Below are 22,405 nucleotides of genomic sequence, written 5' to 3'. Positions count from 1 at the left end.
TGAAGCCCTTGGCGGATATTTTCCAATATTACACCTTTGTGCTTTCTGTCACCAAAATCTGATGCCATGTTTTCCGAAAAAGGCGCACGCACGAAAGCGTTGCACAGGGTTCAAATCTTGCGCACACACCGTCAGAAATGGTCTCAGAGACCTCTCTAAATCGTTCGGCACAGGGAATAACTTTGCACGGGGAATTAACTCTCGCGCAGGCGAGAACTGTTAGCACAGAGACAGACCCTTCGTGCTCGCGAACTTCGATAAGCTACCCTGCGATACAAACTGGTTCCGATACGTAAGTCTCCTCTGCAAGAAAAACACAACCTCTCCGTGCGAAAAGTTATTCTTCCTCGCGCGAGATACTTTGGGAGATAACCACTCCAAGCAACAATTACTGACTACTTTCGCGCATAATTTTAACCCATGATTTCAACGGAGCACTTCTATCCACAATATATAGTGACGACTGACGAATACACTGTATAACAGTCGAGCTGCTGAATACATTTTAGTTACACAGCGCCGCTTTGTGGGATTTCTTTTCCTTTGCATTTAGTTTTATGTAGGATAAATCCAACTTCACAGCTACATTCTAGTTTGATTGGAAGATGTTAGCAGTTATGACACCATTTCCACACAAGCTATCAGATATGTTTTTTAAATAATCAATAAACAAGCAACGGATGCTTCAGCGTCGAACGTCCTGAGCACAGGTGCGTAGATGTAGGTTATGTGCATTAGTAAATGGCCAGTAAAACTCACAACTCGAATATATAATTTGTTAGCATTGCCCTCAATTATTCAGGTGCCTAGGGCGATTTGCGCGTGATTCATGTATCCTACTGGGATAAAAGTAATAAGGTCAAAATCTTGTATGGATACCTTCTCTCTGACGGGATTTCTTTGGAGATGGGGAGGGGGATCTTCCCTTATGAGTAGGCAAAACTTGTTTCTTAGCGTTCTATTTTGATTATATCAGGAGGGCGGCCCTGCTGATTGTCCAATAAAAATGGACCGAAGTTGACATCTGGTTATAAGCGAGACGGTTTCAAAAGTGATGATCATAAAAGTTTGAGAAAACGGCATAAAAGTCTGTAAAAGACCGTGCAGCTCAGGCATAATGACGTCTAGTAAAGTACAGCTCATCGGTGAGGTGAGGACCGATGCCGCTGAACTCATGGCATCTCTCCATTTGATGCCCTCGCCACTGGAGAACCCTGAGATAAAATACACTAAGGTTGGTTAACCGCTTTCCAAGCTTTGAACTTGCCAGCGTGTTTTTGTTCTATGTGATTTCTTGTGTTCCTCTAGGATACTAAGGGATGCTGTTTTCACTTTAGCTCCTGATTTCTGTGGATAAAATGCATGCCTGATTAATCAGAGCATTCAAGACGTCTGTTTATTTGCATGGTTATGGATTTTTAAAAAACGAAATCGGTTTGTTTGTATATTAAGTGTTGTTTTAATTTACGGTATATAGCATCAGATAGCCTATACTAATACAAATATCCTATTATCTATTGAAAAATGTTTGGAAATTGACTTAACTTTTCTGTCCTTATGGATGGAGAAAAGTATCAATAAATGCTATTGATACTTGAGGTAAGTTGATATTGATCATATCATAGCCGCCTGTTACATGGAGAATGCACAATCACAATTTACATTTTAATAGTGGGTACACATAATCAAATTGAAAGAGAAATATTCGCAGTTAAGTGGCTTGAACAGTATTTTTTCACATTTTAGTAGAGCCTGGGCAAACAGGTGTATTGCAGGCAATGGGTTCATTGCAGGTGACTTCTTAATAGATTATAACTCTTGTTTAATGTTATGCACTGAGTGTAAAGCATTGGCTTTGGTGACAGACTTTGGTGACAGTTCCGTGACTTGTATTTCTGCTTACATACAGTAGTTGCTTCAAAACTATAATTAAATGTATGTCAATGGGTGGCCTTTCACGCTAGGGGGGGACAGCACTTTGCATGTGTAAAGTGTGCGGGGTTATGTGTACTGATTTTGTGTGTGTGGCTGTGTGTGTATGTGTAAATATTTTCATCATAAGCTTCATTCACGCTTTTCATGAGCTGACTGTTATGTTTGTGCTTATGGTGGTCTTGCAGGCTACTGATTGATTGATTGGAATGTTGCCAGGTGAGGCTAATTATAGACCTATTTAAGATCTGCTGTGCTGACTGATTGGGTCAACCTATTGCAATGCAGACAGACTTTGGTCCACCGTGTGACTGACGTGCCAGGTGGGCCAGTGAGGTGTTATTTGAGGCTCTTCTCTTTGCCTTTTCCTTCTCATAAATACCACTCACAGAGATTGTTCACTGTGCTGGTCGATAGTCCTCTGTGCAGGTCTAATACCACTGAATGGAGCCTGATCACTGACCTGTTCCACTGAACTGGTACTTCTCTCTGTGTAGATGTGTTGGGAAGACTACCACACTTGCAGTTTCTGCTTATCAGGGAACAGATGACTATTTTAGGTTGGTCTACATCCACACTCCCTCCCCCACCCCAATGTGGGAACACTGGCCAGCAGGGTTACCGATTTAGAATTACTCAAACCCGGACAACATGCACAGCTGGAAGCTTATGGATGCTATTGCTATTGGAACCTTTCACTGCCCAGCAGGGTTCATACCACACACACACACACACACACACACAGCCAAAAGCTGCAGTGACGCTGGTCTTATCGATTGTACTACTCTCCCACAATCTCTCGCTGCCTGGAAGGAAATCCTCTGTCTTTGCTACAGCCAAGGTCTCCTGAGTGCTAAACGAATTACCTTGCTTCTCCTTTAACTATTAAAACAGGGATTGAGTGGTCCTGAAACCTCATCCTCATGGACACAGTTCAGAAAAACAAACAGCTGCCTTTCAGTTTCTTGCTATGTAGGGATCAATTTTTGATTCTGATAAAATCCGTTGTAATTAACTAATGCAGATAGATATCTTGTTTTCTCATCTCATTCTCCCCATCTTCCTCCTCTTTCCCTGTCAGTGTGGGAAGCTCTGGAAAAATGTACTGTGTCCAGTACATGAGCATCATCCTTATTGGTATCAATGTAGTGAAGAAGCCTGTTGTGAATCTTCTTCCTAATCTTCTTCCTGGAGTCTGATCCCTTATCATTTGATCAGATTTCAGAGGCAAATATTTACTTATATATGGTGGAAAGTGAAGTGCTTGGCTTTGAATTAGTGGTGTGTGGTAAAATTTAATCGTGCAAGTACTCCCTTACATGTGAATTTGGATTGATTGATGGGTTGGTACAGTATTCATTTTGTGGTTTAGTGCAGGCCATGCTATTGTGTTGCTCCAAGCTATAAAACAGATGGTCAAGCTGCTGTCTGTATTAGCATCAGCTTTGAAGTCTAACTACTTCTTGGAACAATTTGAAAGTTTTAATTTAGAAGCGTTCCCATGTCTTTTTTGAAATGAATGTTTGTCTTTTAAAGTGTAGGGAGGGAAAGTTTTAGCTTTCTCACAATCCAGGCACATGGGGAAAAAATATGAACAGAAGTGAGATTCTGGAGAGGTGCCCCCAACTGTGCCTGAGAACACAAAAGGACACTCACAGGGCGTGTGAATGGGAAAAGGGTGTGGCTTTACTGTGGCAGAGACACTGGAGGAGGTGAGGGAAAAAAAAAACAGGCCAGGGGACAGGTCGCCCCACCTCTCATTCCCTGTTACAGTAATAAAGTTGAAATATGTCCGGAAATGATGTTTCCAGAAATGATGTAAGACGACAAAAAGGATGTGAAACTTGCTTTGCCAACTTGGCACAGGTGCTCAGTGCCTTACTTTGCAATATTTTTTTCTTATTCGTTTATGCACCTCTTGCTTCATCCGGTTTTATTAGGCTTTAAAGCGTGGATATTGATCCAGGTTTCGACCATTTTGTACTGAGAATGTTTTGAAACATTGAACTTGGTGTTTCAAGCCCTGTAAATTGGTGGCAGCTTAAATGACACCAATTAGAGAGTTCGATACTTTATTTCAGCAATGTGTGGTAGTAATGACCGACCCCCACACTGTTAAAATGTTGAGAGGGTCTTTAGTCCAGTGCATGCCATAAGAGAAGGTTAACAGTGGTCTCTATTTGGGCATGATTTGGAAGGTGGTTGAGGGTACAGTTCTCCCTCCATTATATTGTCCTGTTTGACAGATTTGTATTGGGTATAGCTCTACCCACAGACCCTTCATTCTCTTTGCACACACTCTTTGCCTCTGTGGGTTTTATAAAGTAAAGCCTTGGTCTTAGGGCCTCTTTTTTGTGACAGGTGCTGAGTTATCATCGCTACCAACACTTTGATGAGGTTATTTTAAGTCGGACTCATGTCCAGTGTCTAGAAGTGTTGAAGTCGGCAAGGGGAGAATGCTGCGACCAATGAGAAGCAGGCAGGCTAGTGCTGATTGGTTTTTGAGAAAAATCTGGAGTCTGTGTGATATGAATGGCCATGGACGGATGCAAGCAAATATCGAACACCTGAAGCTAAATTAAGCGAGTCATGTTTGCATAAGGTTTTAAGAAAATAACCAGTTGGAGGAGAGATGAAAATTATGGTGGGGGTGAATCTGTTTATTGTGCCACATATTAAAGGAAAGTAAGCAGAAGTGAGTTTGAAAAAAGGCTATAATTTGGATGTCACCTTGATGAAGTGGAACACTGGGCTTAATGCTAAGAGTACAAATACTAAGAATGTTTGTAATTATAATTCTAAATATACTGTATGTAAGAAGTTGTAGTTCTTGCAATTGGTAATGATAAGAAGAAGTCTAATAAGAAGTCTGTTAATTGGTCTTAATCTCAAATAACATCTTGGGTACTTTCCAACTTATTACCGCATACACATGAACCCTGAAGAAACATGTGTTGGGCATTTCTTCTCTCTCTCACTGCAGATTTTCATAAACAATGAGTGGCAGGACTCAGTGCGTGGAAAGGCCTTTCCTGTTTACAACCCTTCCAATGGGGAAAAGATTTGCGAAGTGCAGGAAGGGGAGAAGGTAAGAAATCCTTGTTTACGAGGAGCGTCAGAGGCAATCTTCTTATCATATTTACCTTTTGTAGAAACTGGGGATAATTGCGTTCATGAATCCTGTTGCATGTGGCCTGCGTGGCAGGTCTGTGGGACATCGGTATTCCCTGGTTAATGTTCCGGAATGCCACCGTGTTTTTCCACCGCCCCTCCGCCTGGCGTCCTCTTTTCCTCTCCTGTCCAACGACAAACGCAAACAAGAACTCAAGTTTAGTCTAATGTGGTCAGGGCAGGCAGGCAGGCCAGCCCCCCACACCTCCCCGAGCAGCACTGTCGTGTGGAAAATCGGTGCTCTTGACAGAAATTGAGTGCTTTTGGGGTACCGCTGGGCCTGGGTGAGCAGTGGGCTTGTCAAGGTTCACTCAGGAACAGGCTGCTGTGATTTTCCAAGCTGGGAATGAGAACTGGGCACCGAATCCTGGAGCAATTGTTCCATCCTTCAAGTAGAATTTATTCCTTTTTCTGTCAGTCCCTCATGTGGCCCCATAACCACCTCTTCCCAAAAATCACCCCTACCTCAACCCATCTGCATTCAAACATCACACCTGCCACTCTATTCCAACCACCCCCTCCCATCTCACTTTATCCCGATCTCACCCCCAACTCATGCTTAAACTCTCCCATCCAGCCTGCTCTGACTCTCACCCTCATATCCCTCTCTTTCCCCCCTCCTGTGATTTCACCATTCCCTCCTGCTCGCCCCAGGCCGATGTAGACAAGGCAGTCCAGGCAGCCCGCCTGGCCTTCTCTCTGGGCTCCGTGTGGCGAAGGATGGATGCCTCCGAGCGTGGGCGGCTGCTGTCCAAGATGGCCGACCTGGTGGAGAGGGATGGTGCCTACCTAGCAGTGAGCGCCGCCAGGATCTAAAGTTTTCTGTGCTCAGCTACTTCTGCCTTGAAAAAACTGTTCTTGTTAGGGGAATAGGCTATGTGCAAAATTTGTAGCATGATATCTTATGAATTATATTCTTTTTGTCTATCTGTTTTATGTATGATTTTATTATTTTATTTAATTTTAAATATTAAAATTTGAATCTGAATCAAACAAGGCAAATGACTAGCTGTGGAGCAGAGCAGGCTACTGCACTGCTGTGTATGTGCTGGCGACGTATTTAGAGAAACAGCTCTCATCCTCAGGCAGTATTGGAGAAACCACCGCACTGTGTAATCTGTCTAGCCTACTAGAGGAAACACGTCATACCTGAAGGTCAAGGCAGAAACACAAAAGACACAAAATACTTACTAATACAAGAAAATAGGGCTGATGTGTGGTCAACAAAGGAGCTTATATATAGCTGCATTTATATTTATGTACACATACTATATATATATATATATATATATATATATATATATATATGTATATACTGTGTAAGTATGCATACTTAAATATAAAGATATGCATATGTGTTTCTTCTTCTAGGTTGGATAGTTTGGAAGAGGAAAGTTCATGAATCTTTCTGTAGTTTATTATTCTTCCTATTCTTTCTGAACATTGTTGGATAGTACTACAGCTAAAATGCTGTTTTTTCTGACCAAAAGAAGATCTGTCTTAACTGCTGCATTTTATTGTGCAGATGTTTGAAGTCTTCACTGGTGTGTAAAATGAACAGCTTTAATTGAAGCATGGAAGAGAATTCTTGTGGTTTGTGTTGTATGATGTTTTTCAATCTTGATTCTTTTAATTGAGGGTAGAGACACATGCTTCCAATATGACAAAAATCCTATTAAAAAGAATAGCCTATTGATTTATCCATTACACAGAAAACAGAAGAGAAATTTAGAAAGATGTTTCATTTAAAAATGAACCAGTAGTTTCATTCCAGACCTTGGGATGTCAAGTCACTTTAGATTTGTGTGGTTTTGACATTACCCAATACAAGCTTTATTTCCTATTTAAGTGCACAGCTCTTAAACCCAGTTGGCATATATCTCAATTAAATGAATGTTTGCAAATGATCATTCCCAGCTGAGGATTAAACATTATCCCTTGCTACATGTTTTTTTGGAATTGTTTTTTTTGGGCAAATGCTAAAGGTATAAATTTACTGGGGAAAATCATCTAATGGGATCATTTAAGGATCAGACAAAACCCTCTGGGATCAGAGTTTAAAGGGATGGTTCAGTTTCTGGAGTTTTTCTATTATTTCAGTTTTAGTATATGTTTTAGATAGTTTTAAGTTGCTTTACACCAGAAACCACTGAATGCCATGATGCCTGCAATTGTAAAGGTCAGGTCTTCCTAAACTTCTGTAAGTATCTAAAATATCCATTTATATCACAGTCTGTCTGGACAAATTAAAGCACATACTAAGCATATACTACATCTTGTTTTTATTAAAATATAGAAAGCGGGCTATCCTTTCAACATTCTGTTGCCTGGTTCACCATATGACAGCACCATATAACTTCCTGGAAGGCGTATGGACTGTTTCAAATGCAGCCTTGTCAGAAATGAGCATCTTTGACATTTTCAGGTGGCAGTCATTTGTGACTTACCTGAGAACCCCTTGCCCCCCCCCCTTTATCTCATGTTAAACACCCCCTTTCCCACAGACACTGGAGGCCCTGGACAGTGGAAAGCCCTTTCTCTCCGCCTTCTATGTGGATCTGCAGGGAACCATAAAGACCTTCAGATATTTTGCTGGGTGGGCTGATAAGATCCATGGCTTGACTATTCCGATGGGTATGTTGTACACAGTGTTCACAGTGGGGGACACTCAGGGATGCGTTGAAGGGGAAAAAATGCTAATTGTGTCAGTATTAGTAAATAGCTCTTTTCATTTTGCCTCACAAGGAAGTTTTTCAGGCTTTGCTTTCAGTTAATTCCTGGCCTGCAATTATCACTTCACAAAGGAATAACCGGCTGTTTGGGATATGAAGACATCAGAATGCTTTTACCTGGCCACAAAAGAAGAAAATGTTGATGCTGTGATTGTGAAGCATATAAGTGTCATTGATTATTGATCTACAACAGCATAATAATGATCCCACCTCCCCTTCTCTCTCTTTCTCTCTCTCCTTCTCCTTCTCTCATTTATTCCCTCTCTCTCTATTTCTGCCTTTGTTTTTTCCACTAAAGATGGAGATTACTTTTCGTTCACCAGGCACGAGCCCATTGGTGTGTGTGGACAGATCATACCCGTAAGCATTGCGTCAGCATTCTAGGAAGTCCAATAAAGCATACACTTTACTGCTAGTTTTCCCAACTCAGAAAAGTGAACCATGTGTCAGAACCTGGAAGGGGGGGGGGGGTGTGCCTGGGGGCCTGGGTGGTCTGGAAGGGGGGGTCAGAATCAGAGAATTGTAGGAACAGATGGATTACGTTCCTAGAACCCTCCTACACACTTATCAGTCAGTGTGTATGTGGGTAAATATGCTGGGGAAAGACTGTGCCAGACCAAAGAATGTCTGTTGAACAGGTTGTGTGGATAAAACCATATGGGTGGTGTGTGGGTTGGCAGAAAATTTTGTACGGACAGAACGAGGATTTAAGAGAGATTGAGGGCAACGATGTGTGAATTTTCATGCGTGTCTGTGTGTGTAACATCTGTGGTTAGTATTAGTGTTGCCATGTCAATGTTTTGCCATTTTGAATTTGAATTTTCCAGGAATATTATATGATGTGTTATACATATGAAATAGGGGGCATTGTTTGAGAATTATGTATGTGAAATGGGGGGGGGGGGTGGTTAATGTTTGACAGAGTTCCAGTGAGCGTATGAGTGAATTATGGAGCCACTGAGTCACTGCACTGTGTGTAATCTTAAGTAAATAAGAGTGGCACAGCAAGTGCTCTCTCTCTCTCTCTCTCTCCCTCTTGCTCTCACTCTCTCTTTTTCTCTCTATCTATCTATCTGTCTATCTCTCTCTCTGCCGTGTTGCCGTGTCCAGTGGAACTTTCCCCTGTTGATGGCTGCCTGGAAGCTGGCCCCTGCGCTGTGCTGTGGGAACACCGTGGTCATAAAGCCATCTGAGCTGGCTCCTCTCAGCTGCCTCTATGTGGGGGCCCTCATCAAAGAGGTAGTAGCCAGCCGGTCTCACCCCTCTCTCCCGCTGACTACCTACAGTCTCACCCCTCTCTCACACTGACTACCTACAGTCTCACCCCTCTCTCCTGCTGACTACCTATAGTCTCACCCCTCTCTCACGCTGACTACCTACAATCTCACCCCTCTCTCACGCTGACTACCTATAATCTCACCCCTCTCTCACGCTGACTACCTACAGTCTCACCCCTCTCTCCTGCTGACTACCTATAGTCTCACCCCTCTCTCACGCTGACTACCTACAGTCTCACCCCTCTCTCACGCTGACTACCTACAATCTCACCCCTCTCTCATGCTGACTACCTACAATCTCACCCCTCTCTCCTGCTGACTACCTATAGTCTCACCCCTCTCTCCTGCTGACTACCTATAGTCTCACCCCTCTCTCCTGCTGACTACCTACAGTCTCACCCCTCTCTCCCGCTGACTACCTACAATCTCACCCCTCTCTCCCGCTGACTACCTACAGTCTCACCCCTCTCTCACGCTCATTACCTATAGTCTCACCCCTCTCTCACACTGACTACCTACAGTCTCACCCCTCTCTCACGCTCATTACCTACAGTCCTCTGCCTTTGGATCTAACGCCCCAGTCCCATTCTCTCTGGCTCCGGGGAAGGAGGGCTGGGGCACGATTCTCCCTCGGTGCAGTTTAGCTTGGCTACGCTGCCCCCCCCCCCCCCCACTCTGATGCTTGTTTCCTTTCGCATTATTCTGACAGGCTGGGTTTCCTCCGGGAGTCGTCAATATTGTGCCGGGATTCGGGCCAGCGGCAGGAGCTTCCCTCGCCGAGCACATGGGCGTGGATAAAGTAGCTTTCACAGGATCGACTGAGGTAACGCTCCAGTGACGCAGAAGGCCATCCCATCACCTCTTATCTTCTCACCACCTCTTCTTCTCTGTTTAAACTGATGCAGATGTCAGCATGTGCAGAACTGACAGGAGCGCTGTTGGCGATCATGGCTGGTAGTTCTGAAGGGCCTTGTGATGAAATGTTAACAAACATCAAACAACTTTCAGCCGTTAAAACTTTTTGTTATTCTCCACTGTAGGAGACGGTCTTGCAATCGCATGTAGGAGAAAAGCCTCAAGTGGAATGTTCCTTTAACCTATTTTCTTAATAGATAAATATTCTGATTAATGGCCAGTGGCCAGAAACTGGAGGAATTTGACTGGGGAGGGCGCAGGTGGCCGGTGACAAGTGCTAAAAACACTGAAGTTGTGTGGGTCTACAAGGACCCTCTCCCTGTGTCCTCATTCCAGTCATAGGCACTGGTTTATAACAGGCCCCCTGCTGACCAATCACTGAGTATCTGAGTGCATTATTGACCTTCCACAGCATAATTATGATCCCTCCTCTCTCTCTCTCTCTCTCTCTCTCCCTCTCTCCCTCTCTCTCTCTCTCTCTCTCTCCCCCCCTCTCTCTCTCTCACTCATTCATCACTGTTTTCTTTTTCTTTCTCTTTTTTATATTTGACACAGAGAGTAAATGAAAAACCGTTCACAATCAGGGTCTAACCAAGTTAGGTGACATATCTGACATAAGCACCATCCTCTTCCAAATCAAAATGCAAAATTTCCATTTGCCGTTTTTATGTAGTTTGATGATTAGTTTTAGGTCTATGACACATGTATTAGCTGAGCATAGCTGCTTGTGGTTATGTACCCGCATACTCTAGATCACCCTATTTGTATATATTTGGATGTAATGGGTTCATATTTAAAAATATTTTTCTCATTTGTGAGACTGGGCTTTGCGTTGTTTAGAATAGATGAGGTGTCTTGAATTTCTGCCTAAGTTCCTGACAGTGGAACCACAGCCACCAGCACTGTGTTTACTCTCAGTGTCAGAGCCGGGGAGTTATGCCATGGCAAGCAGAACTGTTTGTGTGTGGTGCCCTGCAAGGATCAACATGGCTGCAAACGTGACAGATTGCCATTACCGATAAACCGGGAAACAGAGACACTGTTACCAAAGCAAACCCTCAGAGTCTGTGTATTGGCTCTCTTTCTGAATGGTACTTGGGCAAGACTGTGGGGTTTTGTGTTTCTTGAAATTGCTTCATTGCCATGTACAGATGCCCAGATTTAAAAAAATCAAATTTGACCAATCAGTGAGACTTTGTTCATTGTCATGATTGTTTAAAAAAATGGCATTTAAAGCGGCTTGAAGAGGGAAATTTAGGGCTGGTTTCCCAAGTATGTATTGAGCGTAGGCCTAGACTAAAAGAAAAATTCGATGAAGGTCTCAGTCGAAATTTTTTTTTTTTTAGTCTAGGACCAGGCTTAAGCCATGTCTGGGAAACCAGCCCTTAAAGTTTACGATGGGGTATGGATGTGGGGTATGGCAGTATTAATCTTTGAAAATATTATCATAACAGTCTGAATCCTTATCCTTGGGGCAGTTTTTCGATCCCTGTTGAAGTGCAGCAGAAATACTGAGCAGAACAGGAACCACCTTGTGTGATGGATTAAAAGGTGATGCCACGGGAGGTGACACAGTGACTGTTCCCCCTGCAGTCCTATCTCACGCAGCACGGCGCTTGCCTTTATTTCCTCTAACCGTTACGAGTGATAGAGGAGTTTCCCCTGAAGAGCTAACTTACTGTAGTGCTCATGTAGATAGACGAGACAGACTGAGCATCAAATATACAGACAGTGAGTCACATCAGCTTTGCATTCATAGGTGGGCAAAGAGAATGGCCAACAGCCAATCGGGTGGGCTGTTTTTGAGGGGTGCCAGATTTTATGTATTTAGGTGGGCGTTGAAGCATCTGAAACTATCACAGACAGACACGTGGGTGTGGTGCTCCCAGTCGAGGGTTAGGGGGTGTGGATGATTCATGCCAAATAAATGCTTGCTGGCCTCAACAGCTGGTCTATCGCCTGTCCCAATTTTTTGGGTCAGTTTTCCCTTTTCATTTCCTCAGTCAGACTCATGAAGCCCCGCGGTGTTGTGACAGACGCACATTCCGGCGTTACGACATCTTTCGTGTGAGAAAGGCCGCTGCCCTCTCCCCACTGGGCTGAACCCACCCTCTACCCCCCACCCCCACCCCCTCCCCAGCTCCCCTGCTTTTCTGGGAAAACATCACAAGAACGAAACTGTGATGTCCGTGATTACTGTTGGGATAGCAAGACGTACAGTCATTGTGATAAGCACCCACATTCATATGTAAAACATTTGTGGAGTCATATTTTAGAGCCCTGTGAGGCAAGGCTGAGTCTCCGTAGAAAGTGGGTTTGTTACATGATCTTCTCTCCTTCTCTCTTGGCGCTTTGTCAATGCCAAGTGCTCCTAGCATCTAAACTCCTCTCGGCCAGACTTCCTTCCAGAAAGTATGGTCTCCACCCACATAATATGTGGGCTCTGTACTCTGTAATCCTGTACTTGATTTAAAAGAGAGATACTTTTCAGTGCATTGTTTTCCTTCCCCTTTCCTGTTACCCACAAATTATTCTCTGGTTTCTCTGATTTAATCGGCCTGTTCTATATTTCAGTTCAAAATGTACTTTATTGGCATGATAAATCAGAATATGCTTTTTGTTAGAATAGAACACTTACACGACACAGTGCTAAAACAAAAAATAAAAAAGAAAGTGTGTGTGTGTGATAACCAGACGTAGAACAAATACATATTTGAAATATGTCAACCCATTTGGGGGCCAGTTAAATCACAATCGCAGAGTGGGGATAAAAGGGGGTGGATTGGGGGAGAGGGCTTTAAGCGATTGTGTATCGGGGAGCCATCTGCCACAGATGCATAAATAGCAATACTGTACAATTAAAAAACTTTCAACTTGAATTATGTGGCCCAGGGATGTTTGAGGCCTTAAATGACTGTATAGAGTGTTTATGCCAGGATTCAACTCTGTGTCATATAATTGTCTTGTAGTTTGCAATATCCATGTAAGCACTAATATTTGAACTCTAATTATAGAGGCAGGTCTGCAACCCTGTGAACCTTTGTTTCCTTCCCAGGTGGGAAAACTGATCCAAGAAGCAGCAGGGAGAAGCAACCTAAAGAGAGTGACTCTGGAGCTGGGTGGGAAGAATCCCAACATCATTTTTGCGGACGCAGACTGTAAGCTTTAAGTCTCTGTTTTACCTGTCTCTTTCCATGCCTCTCCTGTTGGGCTCAACACTGCACATAGACACGCATGCTGGTGCGTTCAGTGTAGTTCCTCCTCATCCCAGAACCCCAACCTTATCTCTGATTGCTATTGAACTGAGGAACATTGGCTACAAAGGAGAATCTACACATCTGATGTATGGCCAACAAATTCTTATTTAAGAGAGTACCAAAGTGTTGGAAGCAGTCCTTTATTTCAAATGTTGTATAACCACTACACAGTTGTGGTCCATGTTCATAGTAAACAGAACTGTGTGTGTATATGTGTGTGTGTGTGTGTGTTTATGCATGTGTGTTGAGTACTACATTTGTATTGGCAATACAAATGTAGTTAGAAACACAGTTTCACTGGAACAATACGTGACCAATGAGCAATGAAGGAGCCATTTCCTGAGTTTCCCTCTTTAATCCATAGAAGAAAGCTATACCTGGTCAGCATCGCATTTAATCACACTGAAAAACGCGTTTATATTGTCAGTATGGCATAATGTTTCATTTGGAATACGTCATCAATACATGCCTCAGACAGCAGACCTATTTAACAACGAGTACTTGTTCACTGGTCGTCCTCTTCCTCAGTGGATGTGGCGGTGGAGCAGGCCCACCAGGGCGTCTTCTTCAACAACGGACAGTGCTGCACCTCTGGCTCCCGCGTCTACGTGGAGGAGCCCATCTACGAGGAGTTTGTGCGGAGGAGTGTGGAGAGGGCCAAGAGGAGGGTAGTGGGGAGCCCCTTTGACCCCACCACTGAGCAGGGCCCACAGGTATGGAAGTGGTTAGGTGTGTGTGCATCACCGGGGGCAACCGGTGCCTCTATAACAGCAGGGATGACTGTTCAGAATTACTTGATGTTTTGTATTTTAATGAAATGCCAGGGCGGCACGGGGTGGATAGCACTGTCACCTCACAGCAAGAATGTAACAAAGTTTAAATCCCTGCCGAGTGCCTTTCTGTGTGGAGACTGCATGTTCTCTCCGTGTCCACGTGGGTTTCCTTTGGGTACTCTTATTTTTTCCTGGAGTCCTAAAAAAAAAAAAAGGCTAGGGTCATTGGAGAGTCTAAATTATCCTTAGGGTACGAATGTGAGAGTGAATGGTATGTAGGCCCTGCAATGGATTGGAGATCTGTCATGGGTGTATTCCTGCCTTTCACCCAGTGTATGCTGGGAAAGGCTCAATCACCCCTCAGGAGTACTTACCAGGAGTAAGTGGTGTAGAAAATGGATGGATGGATGGATGGATGAATGAATGCGGCGTGTTCTCTGACCCCAGATCAGTCAGGAGCAGCAGAGCCGCATTCTGGACTACATCCACAGTGGAATCAGCGAGGGGGCCAGGCTGGAGTGTGGGGGTAAAGCGCTGGGGCTCAAGGGCTTTTTCATCGAGCCCACCGTCTTCTCACACGTCTCTGATGACATGCGCATCACCAAGGAAGAGGTAGGAATACAGACACAGAAGCAACTGTCATTCACTGTATGGGAGCTCTAACTGTATTAATGTTGATGCCAAGTATTGTAGTTATATGAATGGTAATTATTTAACTCTCAAAATATATGCTCTTTTTTAAATTAAGTGTCTATATTACTTTGAAACCAATCCAAATAGATGCAAATAGATTCTGAAAAAATATCCACAGAATTAGTGTCAAATAAATATAGGTGTTAGATTTAAAAATACATTTTTATTGATTCATTTTAATAATGTTCATTTGAAGCTTTATTTCGAGATTTTTTCATTGTGGTATTCTGTTCTTGTATGTTATGTAGAAAACAAATGGATCTCGGGTTATCGAAGTATTTTAAAATACACGTGCAGGCAAATTTTCTGCCAATCTTAAGTGTAACAAAGAGCACGTGCCTTGAAATGGGTTTCAGAGCTTCAGACCTGCACTAATTATGAAATCCTGGTTTTCCTCTCTTTAATAATAAACTATGCCTACAGATCTTCGGCCCTGTTCAGCAGATCATGAAGTTCAAAACCATAGAGGAAGTCATTGAAAGAGCAAACAACTCCGACTACGGCCTGACAGCAGGCGTGTTCACCAGTGACATCAACAAAGCCATGACAGTATCCATAGCCATGCAGGCTGGTACGGTCTGGTAAGGCAATTTTTAATATCCTCCTGGGTGTATTTAACCTATGACGCAGCCTATCGTACGCTTTAGTGATTGTTTGGGGACCCGCATTTAAAGCCATTTTTTTACCAATGTGCTTTGTGTTTTGTCAGATGTCAGACTTGGTCCGTAGCTACAGTATAAACAACTACATCACTTGTTTCGGGGTCTTTTGTCTGTGCCAATATAAAGGCTTCATCGTGTGAGAACACTCAGATAGCTCTGCTGGAAGAAGTGATTAAGTAAATAAAGGGAGGGAGAACCTGCGGAGTTAATTGACAGGCTGTGCCTGTGTTCCGCAGGATAAACTGTTTCAACGCTCTGGGGTCCCAGTGTCCGTTCGGAGGATTCAAGATGTCGGGAAATGGGCGAGAAATGTAAGTTCGTGCCCCTCCATGGTGCCTGGCCCAGAATCTCAGAGCGTGAATTAAAGCCAGATTAGTAATGCGCTTTGAAATGTTTCCCTCTGGATAAACATCTCACACCACTGGTTCCCACTCTGTCCTGGGGACACAATATGCATGTTGATTTATATTACAGCCAATTTCTTGTCGTCGATTAGAAATTGATGGTTGTTGAATAATGTGTTTGAGTTCGCTTAGAATTTTCCCCTTAAACTTAACACAATGGAGTTTTGACTTGATGACATTTGTATTGCATTGTATTTTTACAAAAAAAGGTTTAGTTTTAGTGACCTGGTGTCTACTCTTTCAGCAGCTAGGACACAACTGATTTCTCCTGCCAACCTACAATTGAATCACGTAAAGATGTACCTTCATTCAAAAGGATTGATTTCTCATACAGCACATCAGAGAATTAAAACACTTGTTGATCTGGCTAATTAAATGTCCAGGGGGATATTTCACGCAGCAGGATTACTGAGTTAGCTGGATGTCTGCACTGAGAAAAATCCAGAACAGCTCTTTTTACTTCAGTCCATGTTCCAGATTTGGGAGGGTTCCGTGTTTCACTCGGTGCAGTTATCCGGCTAACTCAGAAATCCTGCTTTGTGAAGCAGAGCCCAGGGATATGAACATGGAATGCTTATTTTTCATTGTGTACATAGCTATGTCTGGCATAATAGGGCTTTAAAAAGGGTAAATCATGGCTTAATAGATATTTAAAGTGCCTAATTCAGAATGATTAGCAGCTTGTTACAATTCTGATAAGAGATGGAATGGAAACCACCACGCACAGCTGGCCTCCAGGACCAAGTTTGGGAATCACTGTTTTAAACATCAGCTGTAAATGCTCTAGAAGTTTCACCACCTCACTTAATCTTGATTTAATGTGTATATATTTAATTTGTATGTCATCCTGAGGCTTTGAATTAGAAATTCAGGGTAATGTTAATAAATATTTGAAAGTGAACCACAGAGAATGTCAGAGTACTTCACATGGGTTTATTTTTTGTAGGCAGCCCTTTTAAGGGTGTTCAATTTTTTCTGGCTTTGAAAGGGATATATAGGCGTATAAATAACTTATCTCTCACAGAACTCTAGGAAGTGTGACTCTTAACTGAACGTTCTAATGCTGATGTAACAATCACTAATGGTAATTGATCACTAATGATAATTTAAAGCAATGGAGTTCTAGAACACTGACTTAGAATAAAAAAAACATTCATTCATCAGTACTTAATTCAGTGGTCATTTAAAAATATGTGTGTGCATGTACGTGTTTTCCAGGGGTGAATATGGCTTAAGAGAGTACTCGGAGGTGAAAACCATCACGATGAAGGTGCTGGAGAAGAACTCGTAGGGGCCATGCTGCTGGGCAGTCTTCTCTGCATCGCTGCTGCTGCATCTCACTCTTGGCACAGCATCGCCCCCTGTTGGTAACCTGCTATAATGCTTGCAGAGAGAAAATTGATGTGGACGGAGGTTATTTAAATGTATATTAAGAGATTTTGTTCATGTTGCTCATTATGCTTTTGCCGCAGATCAGGCTGTATGAAAGAAAGCTGGAAAATTGCACTCAATCCAAATCTGGCAAACACATCTTTGCAAATCAAACCTTCAATCAGGACATCCAATCAAAGAAGTCCCAGTGTTGACCTGAGTGACTTCTCTGAAGTGCCTAAACTGAGTCCCTGCAAGCCGTGAGTTTTAACCAAAATCTTTGGGCGTAATAAAAATGGAAACCTCGTCAGGTTGAGTTTCTTCATTTTCGGCTCAATGACTATCTGGCTGAGAGTATCTACCTTGTATTATCGTTTAATTACTAACTGTATATGGAGAAAAAATACTACATCTGGTAGCTTTCTTACTGATTTGAATCAATTGGACTACATGTGATTTAACAATTTTTTCTAAATTGTTCATTTAACACTGTATATTTCTGTATTGCTGTCACTTCAGATGAATGTTTAGACTGATGATATCCATGCATGGATCATTCTGTGTTACCTGTGATGTGTGGACAAAATGTTGGGAAATAGATTCCTGCTAGCCAGCTGAAGAACATTTTTACAAGCAAACAAAGCCTCTTCTGATCTCCTTTTGCCATTTTAAAGGTGTTCATTGTTTGAGGTGCACAGCACATATTGCTAGTTAGCTAAACATTATCTTAACATAGATGTTATGATCTATGGGCTCGCAATACTTTCATGCTGTTACCAATTTAGGCATGGCAACTCTCCATCAGAGATGAAGCCTTGTTGTAAGTTCTCATGTACATCCCCAGTGAGCAAGAGCCAGAATTTAGACATCTAGAGGGGTAGAAATCTAGGTTTAGACCCATATTGACATAAATGGACTAGGTTAACCCCAGTTTTGCTCAGGATATAGTCTGGGTATTTTATAGTTGCTTAGAAAACATTCATTTTTCAACCAAATGTAGCCGGGTTTTCACCTGAATGTTCACTGGGTGTCCTCTAACAGGGGCATACTGTAAATCTGATACATGGGACTTTCCTCTCTAATCATGTTCCAATTTAACCCTCACATTTTATTTTATTTTTTATAATTACATTTCCTTTATACATTATAAAATACATTATTCCATCTTACTCACTGACATGCATGACTGTTGCACTGCATGCAGATTTGCAGGAAAGGCTGTGCTTAATAAATTAAAAGGCACATATTCAACTTTGAAAAAATGTTTTAAAATATAAATATAACTCTGCACAAAGTAACTTATTATGCTTATGACACATCATCTTGTATTTACCATTTTGGCACAATGTAACTTTTTGAAGGTTTGTTGTTTGTGTTTTGATCTTTGACCATATGACACTGTTTATCATCCTTTTGTGATAATTTGGACATTTCTGACATATGTATAACAGTAAAAGGATGACAGGTGTTTTACTAAAGAAAAAAGGTGGGGCTCACCAGTAAAAGGGGCTCACTGTGAATTGTACACAGACCTAAATAATTCAAGATTGATATTCCGTAATTGGGACTGTATTTACATTAAAAGTATTTTTAACAAATCATATCTGACTATGTTAACTTCTTTAGACTATTAAAAATAAATGCAATGAGCTACTTTATTATTTAGGTTACCTGTGTCATTTATCCCATCCCAGGGTTCTGTGGTGGACTGATATGTCAGAATCTCACTGTTTTGTTGTGGCCAGAGTTATGACGAGTGAAGCCTGACAAAGGCTCCAAGCTCCACTTCATATTTGACTCTGGACTGGATAAATAAGATTCTGGAAAAATAGAAATACAAGCATTATTCATTTTGGGAAGCAAGGCTGCTTTTACAAACTGCTAGAAGCTGGCACAGTTGTTCGGTGCAAGGAAGTTGCAATTAAGACGGGTGCTTGAGGGTGGGACAGAGTGGAGAGTTCATTTGGTACAGCTTGTAATTGTGTCATCAGTGCAAATTCTAACAGTATATGATACTGACGGACTTGTTGTTGGCCCTTTGCAGGTGTCACAACCTGTGACACTTCTGCGAGGGACAGACTAGCCGGACCCAGGGAGATATGGTTGTTCAGGTTGATAATGGTTTTCCAGAATATTTATTTATCTTTTTAAGAGAAGCACACAAGGAGATCCCTTCACAGGGTTTTGGCTAAAATAATACATTGAAACAACAACAACAGGAGAAAAAAAAAACAAACTGAATCAAAGGAGTCCTTTTCAGCTTGTGTGAACTTTTACATTTAGTCTTTCTCGTGCAGTTTCTGTTCCCCAGTCTCAGACACCAACTGTGAAAAGAAGCACGCTTTGAGTTGATGAGGTAATGCTACCCAAGTGCGTGTGCCTACTTAACCAGCAGGTGTGGTCCCAGATTTCCCTCTTTCCTTCCATCTGTCGGAGTCCTGCCATAGTAGGGTGGCACGACAGCACAGAACATTGTATGGCAAGACAATTCAACTTCTATCTCCTCCCAAATTTGGAAGACAGCTTTTCTGTTTAAACAGTACATTTCATAGTATATTTATTTTGCTAAACTCAGTGTCCAAAATCCCCTCTGCTGATTGTTGCTACCCAGGGCCAGTAAGTACAGTTGATATGAAAACGTAAATCTGGAGGAATACTTCCTGTCTGCGTTGGACTTGGGAGTGATTTGTTTTGAATGAAAGTAAAGGGGAAAGCTGTAGTACATCTCTGTTCCTGCCAATTCAAATTTGACCTTCGATCTTCAGTTGGGAGTTGGCTTGATTCTCTCTTCCTCTTACATCAGGGATTTTTTGCACGACAATGGAAGATGAGTCTATCATACACTCCCTTTACCGGCCCATCCCAGCACCAGCCACTGCCAGCTAGCTATAGAAAAGACAAGAAATAACAAACATATTCAAGTGTTAGACATGATGTTAAAATGAAAAGGTTTCATATTTATGTAAACTGAGGTGCCAGATCAGTGTTCTGAGGGACTGAAACCTTATGAAAATTAAATTGTAACCAGGAAGTTTTAGGTTCAAGTCTGGTGCATTGCATGTGTTCCATTAAACCTGGGTTGCTGCAGTTAAATATGCATAAAAAGCTGCAAAACAAGTTGTTTGTCCTTAAAAGAATTAAGTCATTCTGTTTTATAAATCTTCCTCTTGAAGGTTTACTAGGTTCTTGTCTTGGCCTTTTCAGTGGGGCCAATGCATGTGACATTAACCAGCCTTTACATAGTCAAAATAATTTATCAAAATAAAATGCTGAATGAAATTCTTGTGCAAAACCAATATAATGTTTGAAATTTATGAAGGAACTCTACTGATCTTATCCAGACAAGGTTAATAGCACTTCTGTTTTGGGTTTCCCTGAAAAAAAAAACATTAAAATATGCATTAGGTCATAAGTAGATTGTGACATCACCCGCTGAGTTGCAAGCATGTTTCTATACTGTGGTATCTGCAGTGATATAAGGACACCTCCCAAGTGTCCAGTTTAGGATTTTAGAAGCCGGCATTTGTCCTTCTCTTACCTCTCCCACTTCTCATCTGCCCATTTCTTTAGGAGTCACTCCCCTACACCCTTCGCAGAGTGCCCGAAATCTTGGAGTTGTGCTGGACAACAGGCTGGCACTCTCTGAGAATATCGCGGCAACCACCCGGTCGTGCAGGTTCATCCTGTACAATATCCGCAGAATAAGACCACTCCTCACCAATTATTCCACACAGCTCCTGGTCCAGGCCATGATACTGTCACGTCTGGACTACTGCAACTCCCTCCTGGCTGGCCTCCCAGCATCAGCCACCAGACCCCTTCAGCTCATCCAGAATGCAGCAGCACGTCTGGTTTACAACCTCCCTCGTGACTCCCACGTCACTCCCTCCTCATCTCCCTCCACTGGCTACCAGTGCAAGCTCGCATCCGGTTTAAGACACTGGTGCTTGCTTTCCAAGCAGTCAAGGGGTCAGCTCCTGGTTATCTGCAGAAGATGATCAGACCCTACAAGCCGGCCAGATCGCTCCGATCGGCTACTACAGGGCGGCTGATTCCTCCCCCTACACGAGCAGCAACAAGGTCTCGACTCTTTGCAGTTCTGGCCCCACGATGGTGGAACGATCTTCCAGTGGAGGTCAGAACAGCAGAGTGTCTGAGCACCTTCAAACGGAAACTCAAGACGCACCTCTTCTCTGTATACCTCTCTCCTCTTCCCTAAACCCTCTCCCATAACTATTAAAAAAAAAAAAAAAAAAAAAAAATTTTGGTTCAGACTATCTTGTGTCTCCTTACTGTATGCTACTATAGTAAAGGCTTTTTATCTACATTTTATTCAATGGACTTAAGTGGACTTGATCCTGAGTTTGGTTACACTGTTGTAAGTCGCTCTGGATAAGAGCGTCAGCTAAATGCCTATAATGTAATGTAATGTCCCGATCTCGTAAGTTATTGTTGTAGCCTACATCAGAAATATGAGTGAACTGCTGAGGCACACTCAAAAACAAAATTACTCCCTGCGATTATAAATACAAGCCAGATGCGAGCAAGGACCTTGGAACAGGTGATATAGGACTATGCCAGCACTGCACACAGATGGGAAAGGGCCTGGTCCAATTCCTGGCTTACAGTCGGTTTACATTTTTTCTTTTTTAGCTGGACTGACTCAGTTTTTGTGTCAACCAGGTGAGCCAATGCACCCCTCTCTAGCTGTTTATGAGTGATTTATTTTCTAAAGCTTTTTTTCTTCTTTTGCCATGTTTTACTGCCTCAATGAAAAATGGATGAAAGGGTAATTTGGAATAAAATAAAATGGTAACACTTTTTAAGATTAGTTCCAACACTTCACAACCCTTCACCCAAGGCCAGATTGAGTAGGATTGCAGTGGACTGATTTGCAGGCAGGAGTCACAAAATACTTGTAGAATCTGAAAATGACTTATTTAATCTGAAAATGCTTTATTACCCACAAGGTTGTGGGGGAGTCATTTGTAGAAGGTTAACGAGTGAACAAATCAATATTTGGTAAATTCCTGGGTGCAAAGCTCAAATCCAGAAGAATTGATGTTTATGCTGCTTTGTAATCTGACCTATGCACTTTATAATTTAATTAGTTTGATAATGGAAACAATTTGCCATTTTCCTACTAATCAATTCATTACAGCTAAGGACTGGATGAAATTCATTGTAGATGACCATGTTCAGAAATTTAAAAAGGGGA

The 22,405-nt window shown here is 42.3% G+C and overlaps 1 protein-coding gene across 6 annotated transcripts; it reads left to right on the top strand.

Annotated features, from left to right (window-relative positions):
• Nucleotides 1-690: 690 nt before the first annotated feature.
• On the top strand, nucleotides 691-18,788 carry LOC135242010 (retinal dehydrogenase 2-like). 6 transcript variants are annotated; one of them, XR_010326197.1, is made up of 14 exons: nucleotides 923-1,234; nucleotides 4,916-5,020; nucleotides 5,758-5,898; nucleotides 7,608-7,737; nucleotides 8,134-8,195; nucleotides 8,946-9,074; nucleotides 9,822-9,935; nucleotides 13,083-13,185; nucleotides 13,813-13,997; nucleotides 14,505-14,669; nucleotides 15,174-15,331; nucleotides 15,649-15,723; nucleotides 17,035-17,179; nucleotides 17,289-18,788. XR_010326197.1 is itself a non-coding variant. In XM_064312872.1 (13 exons), the coding sequence occupies exons 3-13, from the start codon at nucleotides 5,824-5,826 to the stop codon at nucleotides 17,105-17,107; spliced, it is 1,269 nt and encodes a 422-aa protein (XP_064168942.1). In that variant the 5' UTR covers nucleotides 691-710; nucleotides 4,916-5,020; nucleotides 5,758-5,823; the 3' UTR covers nucleotides 17,108-18,788. The 6 variants fall into 6 exon arrangements, 4 of the variants coding, with proteins under 4 accessions (XP_064168942.1, XP_064168940.1, XP_064168941.1 ...); XR_010326196.1 differs by having other exon boundaries at nucleotides 924-1,234; nucleotides 17,035-17,183; XM_064312872.1 differs by lacking the exon at nucleotides 923-1,234 and adding an exon at nucleotides 691-710 and having other exon boundaries at nucleotides 17,035-18,788.
• The last annotated feature ends 3,617 nt before the right edge of the window (nucleotides 18,789-22,405 follow it).

The sequence above is a fragment of the Anguilla rostrata genome, chromosome 16 (genome assembly GCF_018555375.3).
Source record: "Anguilla rostrata isolate EN2019 chromosome 16, ASM1855537v3, whole genome shotgun sequence".
In the NCBI taxonomy this organism is placed as follows: domain Eukaryota; kingdom Metazoa; phylum Chordata; class Actinopteri; order Anguilliformes; family Anguillidae; genus Anguilla; species Anguilla rostrata.
This window is presented reverse-complemented; position numbering and strand designations above follow the sequence as displayed.

Excerpts from the sequence above, each read along its gene's own strand:
- LOC135242010 (XM_064312870.1), top strand. The coding sequence starts at position 1,118 with ATGACGTCTAGTAAAGTACAGCTCATCGGTGAGGTGAGGACCGATGCC. Across the intron at positions 5,021-5,757 it reads AAGTGCAGGAAGGGGAGAAG|GCCGATGTAGACAAGGCAGT; the intron begins GTAAGAAATCCT and ends TGCTCGCCCCAG. Across the intron at positions 7,738-8,133 it reads TGGCTTGACTATTCCGATGG|ATGGAGATTACTTTTCGTTC; the intron begins GTATGTTGTACA and ends TTTCCACTAAAG.